Raw genomic sequence first — 13,148 nt, 5'->3', positions numbered from 1 at the left:
ACATTAGAGGTGGGCGTATCATTATCATTAAATATCGATACCAGTGTCGATATTGGTACTAGATTTGACTGATAGTAGCACAACAGGATGTGGGTTTCTAAGTTCAGTATGTAGCCCACTGAATTCTGTTAATGCTTTTTTTTTCTTAACCTTTTTGTGTTGACTGTTTCAAAATACATGAAAATTTGATACCTTGAAATTTTGAGTTATTAAGTGGTTTTTTTTTTAGATAATATCCCACAATGTTGACTTAAGACAAAAATAAATAAATAATTAAATAAAAAATAATAATCTGTGGTGAAAACACGCCTTCATACATAGTTTAATGGGAGACAATAAAAAAAACTTTTAGAGTAAGTAATAAAAATGTTACGTATTCACCCGTTGCTTTCCGAGATACACAAACCAACTGATGAGGTCATAGTTCGTGTGAGTGGTGAAGGCTAACCTAACCTAACGGTCGGAGGGGAGCAATGAAGCTGTGTAACAACCATTAGCCAAATCGTGAATAGGCCACCGTTAATCAGAGCAGTAACGTGCATTTATCTTTTTAGCTTCAGAATAATATGGCTATGGAAGCGGAGAGCCAAAAGGTGAGTGCACTGCCAAGTTTGCCCTTGCCGCTTTGCGAGCAATTATTTTAGCTAACAGCTAACGGAGCTAAGGTAAGTAAGTAATGCTGGGTTATGTTATGTGATATAAACTTTATCACAGTTAGTTTTCGATACTTTTGAGCTACTTTATTTCCAATAAATTGTTGGTTATAATCTTAGTTTACGTGAAAAATACATTAAGAAAAATGCTAATTAACTTGGAATTAACTTGTGCAATATATATAACTTGGCAACATGCTAGCTAAATAGGTTAGTTCAAAGTAGCTAAGACGTTAACTACACTTTAATGGGGCATGCTGTTTACACGATTTAAACCATTTTTACCTGAGAAATATTAATGCTCGTTGAAGATAATTTTAAAAAGTTCGTGTTGTTTGAGTAACTTTTTTTTCTCAATTTGCACACAATCCTTTAAACTATAGGGAAATATACTGATTAAGTTAATTGCTAATCATTTTTCACTGTGTTGTATCTTCCTGACAATTTTTCTCCATATTCTTTGGACATTTGAAGTGAATCTTTAAAGGAATTGAATTGTTACCCAGCCCAGAGGCTGTTTCTTGTATATAAAGGTTGAAGGTACATCTACTTTGGTTTAAGAACCTGCTGTTTAATTATTTATTTTGTTAGTTTTGATTAAGTGTTAAGTTTTAGAGCAGAATTTCCTTGTGAACATGGCTACATTCATTTTACGAGTCAGGTTGTGTAAATAGAAGTGGGATTCATAATCTCTGGCCACTTTAAGTAAAGCTAGTTACCTATTCCTTAAGACACATATGTAATCAGCCAATCACAGAGCAAGTAAGTGACTCAAAGTCACTGAACAAGTAATCCTGTTGCTGTACCTCTTGGTCTCAGTGTGTCAGAAACTGCTAATCTTCTGGGATTTTCCCACAAAACCATGTTTAGGATTTAGAGAAAATGGTCTGGAAAAGATAAAATATTCTGTGAGGGGGAATCTCTGAGTGAAAATGCCTTTTTGAGGTGAGGGGACATAGGAGAATGAGCAGACTGCTTTGAGCCGAGAGAAGGCAACAGTAACTCAAATAAACACTCGTTATAAGCAAAGTATACAGAAGATCAGCTCTGAAGGAGCACCACTTTGAGCCTTAAAGCAGATGAGGTTCAGAAGCAGAAGACCACACACGGTGACACTCTTGTCTGCTGAGAACAGGAAGCTGAGGTTGCAGTGTGCAGGGGCTCAAGAAAACTGGAAAACCTTTGCCTGGGCTGAGGACTGTCCCAATGCCTTTCTCTTGACACTTCAGGTCCCTTAGTACCAGGTGACCATTGTTTAAACACCACAGCCTGCCTGACTCAATACTATAATGATCTCCACACTCACCATATCTCAATCTAAAAGAGCATCTTTGGGATGTTGTGGAATGAGAGAATCACATCATGGATGTGTGTGATGCTGTCATGTCAATATGGACCATAACCTCTGAGGAGTGTTTCCAGCACTTTGTCGAATCTGTGCCATGAATGCAAAAAGGGGCCCAACCCAGTACTGGCAAGGTGTACCTAATAAACTGTCCAGTAAGTGTAGCACTTAAGTTTTAATACTCATAATCTTGACTACTTTCTGGGAAAGAAATTAAAAAATCAGGCCAACCTCATTACGTGTAAAGCTTCTTACTGGCCCAGAGTAAGACCAGTACACGCTGTCTTTGGGCCTGAGTGAACAGAGATATGTATTTTCCACTTTACATTTGCACAATAATGTACACATAAATACAGAAATTTTGGTAGGAGAAATAAAATAATTGCTCTTGGCTTGAAAGCTGGACATGAAACTTTTCACACAAAATTATATTTGGTGTTTGTTTTTTTCCCAGAGCGGGGGCAGTTCCTCCCTAAGTGATGTGCTACTTCCAGATGATTATGCTGACAGCCTGACAGACCACAGCACCACCTTTGGCAACGTGATCCCTAACAGGATTTTTGTTGGGGGACTTGACTACAGGGTGAGGGCTGCTGAAATAATGTAGAGCAAATGATTCAGACCATGATTTAAAAGCTCTTTTGCAATGATGAACCAAACTAATGTGTTTCAAGGTCAATGAGCGTGACCTGCGGCACATTTTTTCTCAACACGGCACAGTGAAAGAGGTGAAGATTGTCTTAGATCATTCAGGAGTGTCGAGGGGGTGAGTTCATTGTCTTTTTCCTCTCATACACAGAGTGCGACTGAATGATAAAGTATGCACAGCTGATTTTCTCAGCTTTGACTTTAAGAGTTATAAGCGTTATTTACACATTTACTGTCACAGTAAAACACGCTCTGCCTTTTGTTTTTTAACAGATATGGGTTTGTTACATTTGAAACCCAAGAAAATGCTCTGAAAATCATCAACAATGTAAGTAGTTTAGTGTCTTGCTTTGGAATATTTCATGCATATAATCATGCAAGTAATCTGACTAGAATTTGTTGTCTGTACGTTTGTTTATGTGCTGTTACAGACTAATGGAGTCACTTTCAAAGACAAGAAACTCAGTGTTGGTCCGGCTTTTCGAAAGCATCAACCTTCAAGTCAAAGTAGGTTGACGGTCCAGTAGTGCAGGTGTTTGAACATGTAGATTAATTGTTATCAGCAGTTCTAAAATAATTGTGATAACTGGAGTACTAAATTTCAGGCTTACGGTCGGTCCAGCTTTTACAGGCACATTTCTTGTGATGGCTAAAGACACCAGATCATGGTTCTGTGGTTTCATTCTTTTCTCAGCAAAGAGCACCTCTACAGCCAGCCTTGAACCTGCCATGTCTCAGCAAACATCCTATGGGACCTTCTACCTGACCACATCCACAGGCTCTCCCTACACTTACCATAATGGAGTTGCCTACTTCCACTGCTCCAACATAAATACTCCTTCCTACCAGTGGCTTGTAAGTGCTCATATAACACCCATTTAACACTTTCAGTACTATGCAGAAGGCTTGATTTTATGCTCAGTTTGCCTCAGCTGGTAGTAGTTTGTGGTGTAGCTCCCTCTAGTGGCCAAACTAAGCAATGCAAAACTAACAACATAATAACATACACCACCACCACCCTAATCAGCTGTTATAAATGCCAATTTGGTTTTAACCAGTTTATCCAAGGGAGCTGGTCTAATAAGAGCTCATGCGTTTGTGGTGTCTTTTCTAAAAGAGACAAATTTATACCCACAAAGACCAAACTTGCATCTCCAGTTATAGTTGCAGTAACGCAGATGAATCAGAAGCTCTTTTCTAACTTTAAATATTTGCATGATTGATGACTTTCTTCCAGCCGCCATCTTCGCCAATGGGCCCCCATCCTTATCAGCCTGTGTATGAGCAACTATCCAGTCACCACTACCAGGTCAGCTCAGCCTTTCAGGGATCCAATCATTTCTCCCATTGGTGCCATTTAACAAGCACAGCAAGTTATTTAACAGCAAACTTTCTTTCTGCCTACTCTCACTGCAGTGCATGCCAAACCAGTATCAGTGGAATACACCCCAGGTAGGCAAAATGCAGCTTGACTTTAGCTTCAGTTCAGGAGCGTTTGGCCAGTTTTGACCTGTTCTTGATGTCTGTTCTCCAGTGGCAGATGCCATCCTATGCAGTCTTGTACCCCCAGCAGTCACAATATGTTTACCTGCCTGCTGATGGAGTTTCTGTTCAGCCACCTGTGTTGTTCATGGAGGACTCCACAGTGGAGGTGCAGATTCATCAAGGAAGACCAAAATGTTGCACATTTATTTAACTGTATCTATTCCCTTGAGTATGTTTTATTTTGTTAGATAAGACATGATACATGACTGTAAAATGCCTTCGATCTTTCTGCTATATTTGTAGCTTGTGTGCAAAATGAAGTAACGTACCATATTATAATTCTGTCATGACTATTGAGGAAACATGCTGTTCAGGAGGCACTTACTCTGTCCTTTTCTTCTACGCTTGCAGTTTCTTGAGCCAACAGTGCAGCATGTTTACCCAGTGTATCCTCAGAGAGCAGAAGAAATGGCACCTGCTGTTCTGCAGCATGACCCTGGAAAGGTAAGAAATGGATATCCCTCCTGTAAGCCAGCTCATAAATAAAAGGTCCTCGCAGCAGGTGGGTAGAGCGTCTGTGCTCTCGTTGACATCATAAAGAGCCAAGAGGCAAAAAAAAACCCCTGCACAACCAGTATTTAGACCAGTCTGAAGCCTTAGCATCTGGTTCAGAGGGTTTAACTTGTATACTAACATGATTATTTTAAACTTTGGCCATGTTTAATGTGAACATCCATCATTACAGCAAATTATATATGACAGTAAGTAAAGAAAATAATAATAGGTCTCTGTGTCTGAGTAGGGGAGGGCTCAGGTGCAGGTGATAAGTAAGAGTGTCTTTATAGCTAGCACTCTTATATATCACCAGATTGCTTTCTCTGTATGGTGTTTCTTGGATGGTCCCAAGTTATAAAGATGCCAAAGTTAACATCTGCAGGAAGCTCCTGAGGATGTTTTACCAGTCGGTGGTTGCTGGAGTACTTTTCTATGCTGTGGTGTGCTGGGGGAGCAGCACAGCAAAGACGGACTCATCCAGGCTGGAGAAACTGATCAGGGGGGCTAGCTCTGTGGTCGGCATGAAGCTGGACACTCTGGTGACAGTGGCAGAGAAAAGGACATTAAAGAAACTGATGGACATTATGGACAATGCCAGGCATCCTCTGCACACGGCCATTAACAACCAGAAGAGTCTGTTCAGTGACAGGTTGCTTCTCCCAAAGACAAGAACTAACAGACTTAAAAACTCCTTTGTCCCACACGCCATCAAACTGTTTAACTCCTCTCTGGAGGGGAGAGGGAGGGGAAACAGGAGGACAAAGGAGGGAACAACTAAGCTGTAGTGCCTCTTCACCTCACTGTGCAATACCTTTTGTGCAATACTTTTGTAAATAGTCAACAGTGCAATAGACTCAATACTTGAAATGTGCAATTCACTTGTATTTTTATTTTTATTCCTATTTATTCTATTTATCCCCTTCGTATATTTTATTTATATTGTCTCTGTATTTATATATATGTGTGTGTGTATAACTCTGTAACTTCTGTCGGTGCTGTGCTTTTTTGGAAATCGAATTTCCCAGAGGAACCCACCCGAGGGATTAATAAAGTTCTATCTTATCTTATCTTATCTTATCTTAAGTAAGAGTACAAGTTAGATAGATGGAGTCTAAATGAGGAAATTATTTTCTTGCACACCCAGTGTCAGACTGTACCACTGCTTCTCCTCTGACTCTGTCATGGTTAGTGTAATAGTGTTCACTGAGTCATAGTGTGTTATTTTTATTTTTTTTCCTCCCTCTGCAGAATCTAAAGTTTTCACCCTCGTGGGTCCATCACAAGCCAAGACACCGCCGCCACATCCACCACAAGGAATACCACCATCTGCCAGAATCAATAGAGCCTCCAGACGCCTCCATGTTTCACACTCCCCAAATGTCAAATGTAGGCTAAATCCACCGAGGGCTTTACAAGAGAAACGAGTTACACATCTAATTTTAGTCACTTCCTTTTTGCCCTATGGGTAGCTGATAAACCTCAGCCTTACAACACAATAAAGGTAAGCTTTCATCTAGTTGTGCAGTCAGATGACTGAGATTTACTGTTACAGTGGGGTTCTTTTCTTACGCTGTATTGTTTGTTGTTGTTTTTTTGTTTTTTTTACATTTAGGCACAAATAGTAGCAGTGGTGAAGTATCCCAGTAACAAGTATTTACTTTAGTGTGAAAACACATAAGTATTCATAGCATATCTTGACTTGATCAAAATAAAAGCTGAAGATGTTCATGTGCAGTAATAAGTTGTACCCTCAAGATTACAGTCATTACAGTCCAGTCATGACCTTCATGGACTGAAATTTGGACTTCAACTTAAATATGAATTATATCAAATCTAACAGTCAATTTTATAGTAATTTGTTCAATTCCAGCTATTTGTGCTTAGTCATTTAAAATAGACAAATTAGTTTTTATACATTTAAAATTGTCTGTGTGGTTTTATGACGTTGCTGATCGTCTTTGTTCATTTTCTTTGCTTTTGTTCTGTATTTTGCTTGAGGTTTTCAAGCTTAAAGCAAACTGTAAAACTGAGAAATAATAAAAAAAAATAGCTCTGTAATGTCACATGACCACCAAAGCTTGTTTTGTTCTCACATAATTTTAAGTTCTTCAGTGGTAATAAATGTTTCCTGTGGTGTAGTCGCCATGTTGTTTCCATTTGTAGGCAGCGATTCTGAAGTGGTGCCTGAAAGGATGGAAAATGGGAATATTTAACAGTTTAAAATAACAGCATGTTTTAAATGTGCAGATTTAAAGTAAATGGGTCAAAAAATCAAGTAAAGCCAGACTGATTTATCGGTAGATTAATGTTATTGGCTTGTAATCGCTATTTGCATATATGTATCTGTGTCAGGATTTAGAACAGCCAATAAGTGAAAATGATAAAAGTAAAGAAGAGTTGGGGGGGGAAACACCCTTCAACTGTGTTATCATTGCTGACATTGCACAGTTTGTCCACAAGAGGGCACTCTGTAACTTCCCTGTTTGCCACAAACAAAACAACCAGTTGCTCCAAGCAGTCAGGCAAAGTGTACTTAAAGTGTAAATAAACAACTACACATAACAAATGTGGGACATGTTTTTTATATTTTAAGAAGCAAGAAGAAAAAATATCAGACAAAGTTTCAGATTATCTGGTCTTAAAAATCCTTTATTGGGTCTGTGATTTGAAATGTACAATATCAAATTAAAATGTTTTGAAGTTGTAGATGACTTAATATTAATTTTCCATTTCTAAAGCAATGATCACAGTGCAAAGGATTTGTGCCTTTTAGAGCAAATCTTTCAAATTGAGTGTGTAACACAGGATTTGCATTATGAATATGAAATCTGCATACATCAGTTTAGCACAGATGGGATGAATATAGTTTTTTAAATGCTCGGAAGGATTTGTAAACTCTAGACATTATATGTGTGGCCACCGTATGGGATAATTGCAGCTGAATAAGTCTGGCACTGATGAATCAGGGATTTTATGTGTATGAATGGGATAAAGGCCTTGGCAGAGTGGCAAAGCCAACAAAATGCCAGCTTATTAGAATAACAAGAGATGGAGTCTCGTGAACTTAGGTTGAAGTTTTTAAAAAAAAAAAAAAAGTTGTGTGTCTATGCATAAGTAGCATTATACTGTTTTTATGTCATTTTCAGAGTTTTTCCAGTTTTCAAGATCTGCTTTACCTGCTGTAAAACTGAAAGTAAGCTTTCACATATGTGTAATACACATATTACAACACATTAAAATAGATTCTGTGACCCAGAAGTGGCAAACAGCATCATATTTAAGGTCTCCTGTTCAAGCTTAGTGTAAGGGAGCAAACTACACTACACAGTCTCCCAGGCTCTTAATCAATAATTATTATTTTTTTAACTGCTTCATACTTTATAATGTCACTTTTAGGCCTTACATGGACAATAGTGAAATTGGCATACTGAAGCTTTGGCTTGGATTTCCCTCCATTATATAGATAAATAAACAATGTAAACAAACTGTTGTCAATACTGTGTATCATGTGTATATACAATGCTGTAATCTTTATTAATAATATCAACTGACAAATAATACTGGATGAATAACAGGTTTACATGAAAAAAATGTCAAATGTCAATAGAAAATACAGGCAGTAATGTAAATTTCTGCTTTACTGAAGTTTTCTTTCTAAAGCTGCCCCAACACGAACCATTTCATGGAAACGGAGTGGGACCCATACCATAAAAATGCTAGGATTTGGATTTAGTGTTTCTGTTATCATCACGTACAGGCATGCGTTATCATAGGCCCTAAATGGGGGTGTACACGGCAGCGCTTACTTTGCGAAGCCTCCATTCAAAAACCCACAGTAAACATCAGCAAACCTAAAAATTGAATAATTAATTCAACAACAGTGTAGCCTGTTTCCATAAATGATTGAAATATATGCAAAGATGACATAATGTCCAAGCTAAACACTATACTTGGGCACTGTAGCAATGCTGATGTCAATACAAACACAAATACTGATGTTCACAATTTCAGTAGAGGCTTTAGTGTATCTATATTTGCTATTTAGCTCTAACATTTGTTACATTACACTCAGGGCCACAGCAGTTCTGTGATTATGGCTAGATAAAAAAAAAAATCAATTAAAAAACGGTAAAGGTAGATTTAATTATCCCTTAAACAAGTTTATGACAAGATTTAATCATTTTTCGTTGTAGAAATTATTGATTATCCAAAACAGCCTGAGGTACAAACAAAAAACTGTAGCCTTCAGCCCCTCAAAGCCGTCCAGGATCCCTGAATGACAAAATTCAGGAAAAATACTTGCTCCGACCCTGGCATTTGTACAGTTAGGAATCTATTTGAATGAGAAGGACGCAGTTGTTTTGCACATAATGTGATCACTGACCCGTGGGGCACTAGCAAACTATGGTGTTTTGATCAATAGTGATGAACGTGTGAAAAGTGGACAACAATAACTCATCATCACACTGTGCGTCGCTATACATAACCAGATTTGTTTTATAAAACCTATTTGGATGACAATACTTTATGCTGTGCCATCACACAGCTACTTTATATAAAAGGACAGCAGCACAGAGGGCATCTATTGAGCATCAGTCGGGCCCCCACTAAAATAACAATGGGAAAGGTAAGTTTATTATGTTACTGAAAATACAGAATTAAAAACCAAAGCAAAACATTAACCTTGAGCTAGGAGCTTGAATGAAAAAGGAGCTAAAAATTTGCGAATGCTGTGAAATACATTTGCAGATCATATTCTACGAGGACAGAAATTTCCAGGGTCGGCACCATGAGTGCATGAGCGACTGTGCTGACCTGCACCCCTATTTCAACCGCTGCAACTCCATCCGGGTGGAGAGCGGCTGTTTCATGGTTTATGACAGACCTCACTATCTTGGCCACCAGTACTTCCTGCGCAGGGGGGAGTACTCCGACAACCAGCGCATGATCGGAATCAATGACTGCATTCGCTCCTGTCGCATGATTCCCATGGTAAGCATAAGATTGTATTAAAGATGCAATGAGTTAATATTATTTAGAAGTGGGCATGTTGAATTGTTGAATTATTGGAGTACAAAGCAAGGTCAAAGAAAGAAGACATGTATGTGCTCAATAAATTATTAATAAAACTCAAAGTAACAAAATGAAGAAGCTAAAGTAAAATAAAGGCTGACTTGGATCAACAGGTAGAAACTCTAACACAAACTTTGTAAAGGAACTGTCATTATTATTAGACAACTTGGAATAAAATTGATATAAATTTAGTTTTGGGGAACATTTCAGAATATAAATCCTTGACAGCTAATGTTTGACCAAAACCTTCATCATATTTGGTTCCCCACATCCAGTTGGCTCAGATGCTGGGACCATCTGGTCGTCCCTGCTCCACAAAAGAAACATAAACTGAAGAAGAACTTTTTGGTTAAGGATGTTTTTCCATTAGATTGTCTTAGATGGACTGTTTTACTCTTCCATAGTGTCTGACTAATAAACATTGTTCTGCAGCACCGGGGCTCCTACAAAATCAAGTTGTATGAGCGTCCAGATATGGCCGGCCAAATGCAGGAGGTGAGCGACGATTGCCCCAACGTCCAGGACCGCTTCCGTATGTCTGACATTAACTCGTGCAATGTGGTAGACGGCCACTGGCTGCTGTACGACCAGCCCAACTACAGGGGGAGGACCTACTACCTGAGACCTGGCGAATACCGCAGATACAGTGACTGGGGCGGTGCGAGTCCAAGGATCGGCTCTCTCAGGCGAATCACCGACTTTAATTAAAACCTTCTGAACCTTGTTCCTTTGTCTCTTCTCAATAAATATGCTGGGCTTAAACTGCTTGTGTTTATGTCTTTATCCAAAAGAAGACAGCCTTGATGTTTAAACATTTTTTTGCTGTAACATTTAAACTTCTTGTAAAACAATAGTTTGTTAGACAAGAAATGTTTGTGTTGACTTAGACCATTTCATGCCGCTTTCTTCAGAGGTAACGAGAAGCAATCAGTCCTTAAATATTCCAGACAACTCTAAAAAGTTTAAGCAACCAGGAAAAAAACAAACAAAAAGCAGCTGACACCACTCTGGTCTTTTGTTTGGTTTATTGGTAGTACTTTTTAAAATATTTCACATGAAATATCTCACATCGGCATTCTCACATAATGATGCGTCTGATGGATCCAACCCTGGGACTCATGCCTCCCCACTCATGAAACCTCCTGTATTCACCAGGATGTATCAGGTACTGCCGTCCCCTGTAGTGAGGATGCTCGTAGAAGATCCAGTAGCCATCCATTACGTTGCAGGAGTAGATGTCATTGAAATGGAAGCGTTCATACAGGGAGGGGCAGTCATCTGTCAGCTCCATCATCTGTCCTCCAAGTTCTGGGCGCTCGTAGATCATCAGTCTGTGAGTGCCTTGGTGCTGCAGAAATGATGATTACAATCATCAGTGTAGATCAGTGAAACCTTTAATACAAAAATGCCCAACTGAGACTTACCATAGGGATCATACGGCAGGATCTCACGCAGTCGTTGAATCCCATCCAGCGCTGGTAGTCTGGATATTCGCCCTTCCTCAGGAAGTACTGGTAGCCCATGTAGTTGGGTCTCTCATAGACCATCCAGTTACCACTGTCCACTCTGATGGAGTTGCAGCGACTAAAGTGGGAATGTAGGTCAGCGCACTCGCTGCTGCACTCATAAGAGCGACCATCGAAGTTCCTGTCCTCGTAGAAAATGATCTGAAAGAAGTTTATTCAGGGATTTTCGGTAAATTGGATGCATGCTTGATTAAATTAAAGACATTTTGCTAAAAATACCACACGTGAAGTGGTTCTGCATCACTGGTTTTCGATGAATAGTCCATGCAGGTATGCAGAAGCACAAAAGGAACAGGATTTTTTTTTTTTAAAAAGGTATCCTTACCTTACCCATTGTGTCGGCTAACTTTTGTCACACTGTAGCAGCAGCCGTGGGCTCCAGGCTGCCTTTATAACCCATGGATGACCTGTGTCATTGTGATTGAGAACAATGACTGGGCTGGTCAGCTTTTTCACACAGAACATATTTTTTTCTTGTGCTTTGTTTGGTGAGGTCTGCAGTGCAAATCAGCTGTTTTTTTTTCTGAGCCGAAGCTGCCCCTTGCATTTGTTTAATGGCCTACACATAAAATCCACAACTAAACTAAAAATACCAACAACTATTGTCAACAAATCCCTAAACATATACAGTATTTACACTGGAATGGTGAAAGATGGTATATAGACATATCACCAAATTACATTCACGTGTGTTAGGGTACACATTTTACACATTGCGTATAATTAAATGTATTAATGTTAATGCTAATAGCAAAGATGATGCATTTGTAAAAGTGATAAAAGCTGCAGTGAACATCTTTCACATGGTACTGCTTTCAGCTGCCACTGCTGCACCCTTGTGCAAAGTGGCAGCAGCCTTTTATAGGTCCAACAATTCAACCGCTTTTTTTATGTCAGCAAACAAGTTGTTTTAAATAACCTCTTGTCTGTTGTGCTTTAGTTTGGTTCTTATCAGCTTTTTCTGATACGATGTTTAATACACTCTGTGATTATTTAATGCAATGGAGATACAGCAAGTATAACGTGCTATTATTAATGCATCAATACATTTCAATCTGTATTGTTAGGATTATTTGATTTCTTTGCTTGTCATATGACAATTAAATCATTACTAATTTATTTACATATGAATCAGTGTCGATACTGTGGATTAGGAGCATCGTGTCAAAGTAGTATTGCCTAATTTAAAGCATGATTATAGTCTTAATCATGATTATAGTCATCTATAAATATATATATGGTGTACAGCATGCATTTTAACTGCAAGAGGCTTATTGTGACATTGTAATTATTCATATCTCAGAACCTTGCAAAGTTGTAAAGTCTATAAAACATATTTCTGTAAAGTTTTATTGCAGTAAAAACCCACATTTGCCAGAAGTGCAACACTTGATCTTTTTCATACAGGGGTTAGCTTGTTCAGGCAGTTTGTTTTACTATACTAATATTACTGGTGTAACTTAGTCAGTGAACAATGGGTCTATCAGAATTCAACCCTTATAAAATACTTTCCCTTCTATCAAACAAAAACTTAAGGACATTAAGAAGAACCATTCATGTAATCCTAATACAGTTATCCAGTATAGTGAAAACTGAAAAATAGATGATAGATGGTTAATAAAGTAGGGAATGTAAGTATTGTATGTAAAGTTGTATATTATGCAAATGAGAGCAATTGTTCTACCGGAAATATCAAAAAAGATTGCCAAAATGTGTTAGTTACTGATTATTCAAAATATAAAACTGGTTTGCCCTTGTTTTTAGCAAAGTTGTGTTAAATAAAAAAAATATAGAAAATTATAATGTATTTATTTAAGTGGGTTTAAAGATTTAGAACCATCAATATGTGAACTGTGAATATAC

General features: G+C 38.3%; 3 protein-coding genes across 4 annotated transcripts; 2 read left to right on the top strand and 1 right to left on the bottom strand.

Moving 5' to 3' along the window:
• The first annotated feature begins 348 nt into the window (after positions 1-348).
• LOC309700752 (protein boule-like) lies at positions 349-7,189 on the top strand. Of its 2 annotated transcripts, XM_082524545.1 has the most exons (11): positions 349-593; positions 2,453-2,581; positions 2,673-2,764; positions 2,920-2,974; positions 3,078-3,153; positions 3,341-3,501; positions 3,884-3,955; positions 4,063-4,098; positions 4,181-4,297; positions 4,543-4,635; positions 5,935-7,189. In XM_082524545.1, the coding sequence occupies exons 1-11, from the start codon at positions 567-569 to the stop codon at positions 6,079-6,081; spliced, it is 1,005 nt and encodes a 334-aa protein (XP_082380671.1). In that variant the 5' UTR covers positions 349-566; the 3' UTR covers positions 6,082-7,189. The 2 variants fall into 2 exon arrangements, with proteins under 2 accessions (XP_082380671.1, XP_082380672.1); XM_082524546.1 differs by lacking the exon at positions 4,181-4,297 and having other exon boundaries at positions 355-593.
• Positions 7,190-7,846: 657 nt separating this feature from the next.
• Positions 7,847-10,489, top strand: LOC309700760 (gamma-crystallin M2-like). Its single transcript, XM_082524561.1, has 4 exons — positions 7,847-7,879; positions 9,233-9,313; positions 9,436-9,678; positions 10,192-10,489. Exons 2-4 carry the CDS (start codon positions 9,305-9,307, stop codon positions 10,465-10,467), a joined length of 528 nt encoding a protein of 175 aa, XP_082380687.1. The 5' UTR covers positions 7,847-7,879; positions 9,233-9,304; the 3' UTR covers positions 10,468-10,489.
• A 288-nt stretch (positions 10,490-10,777) lies between these two features.
• On the bottom strand, positions 10,778-11,626 carry LOC309700765 (gamma-crystallin M2-like). The gene is made up of 3 exons (XM_082524566.1): positions 11,616-11,626; positions 11,184-11,426; positions 10,778-11,107 (listed from the first exon to the last, which is right to left on the bottom strand). The coding sequence occupies exons 2-3, from the start codon at positions 11,304-11,306 to the stop codon at positions 10,838-10,840; spliced, it is 393 nt and encodes a 130-aa protein (XP_082380692.1). The 5' UTR covers positions 11,307-11,426; positions 11,616-11,626; the 3' UTR covers positions 10,778-10,837.
• Between the last annotated feature and the right edge of the window lie 1,522 nt (positions 11,627-13,148).

Source organism: Aulonocara stuartgranti, assembly GCF_965226115.1.
Source record: "Aulonocara stuartgranti genome assembly, chromosome: 23".
NCBI lineage: Eukaryota > Metazoa > Chordata > Actinopteri > Cichliformes > Cichlidae > Aulonocara > Aulonocara stuartgranti.
The sequence above is the reverse complement of the archived record's forward strand: the minus strand, read 5'-3'. Positions and strand labels throughout refer to the sequence as shown.

Bases quoted from the DNA above. Each gene is read 5' to 3' on its own strand.
- LOC309700752 (XM_082524545.1), top strand. From the start codon at position 567: ATGGCTATGGAAGCGGAGAGCCAAAAG. The intron at 2,975-3,077 runs GTAAGTAGTTTA...GTGCTGTTACAG, and splicing joins CTCTGAAAATCATCAACAAT to ACTAATGGAGTCACTTTCAA. The intron at 4,636-5,934 runs GTAAGAAATGGA...CTCCCTCTGCAG, and splicing joins TGCAGCATGACCCTGGAAAG to AATCTAAAGTTTTCACCCTC.
- LOC309700760 (XM_082524561.1), top strand. The intron at 9,679-10,191 runs GTAAGCATAAGA...ATTGTTCTGCAG, and splicing joins CCTGTCGCATGATTCCCATG to CACCGGGGCTCCTACAAAAT.
- LOC309700765 (XM_082524566.1), bottom strand. From the start codon at position 11,306: ATGGTCTATGAGAGACCCAACTACATGGGCTACCAGTACTTCCTGAGG. The intron at 11,108-11,183 runs GTAAGTCTCAGT...TCATTTCTGCAG, and splicing joins CCTGCCGTATGATCCCTATG to CACCAAGGCACTCACAGACT.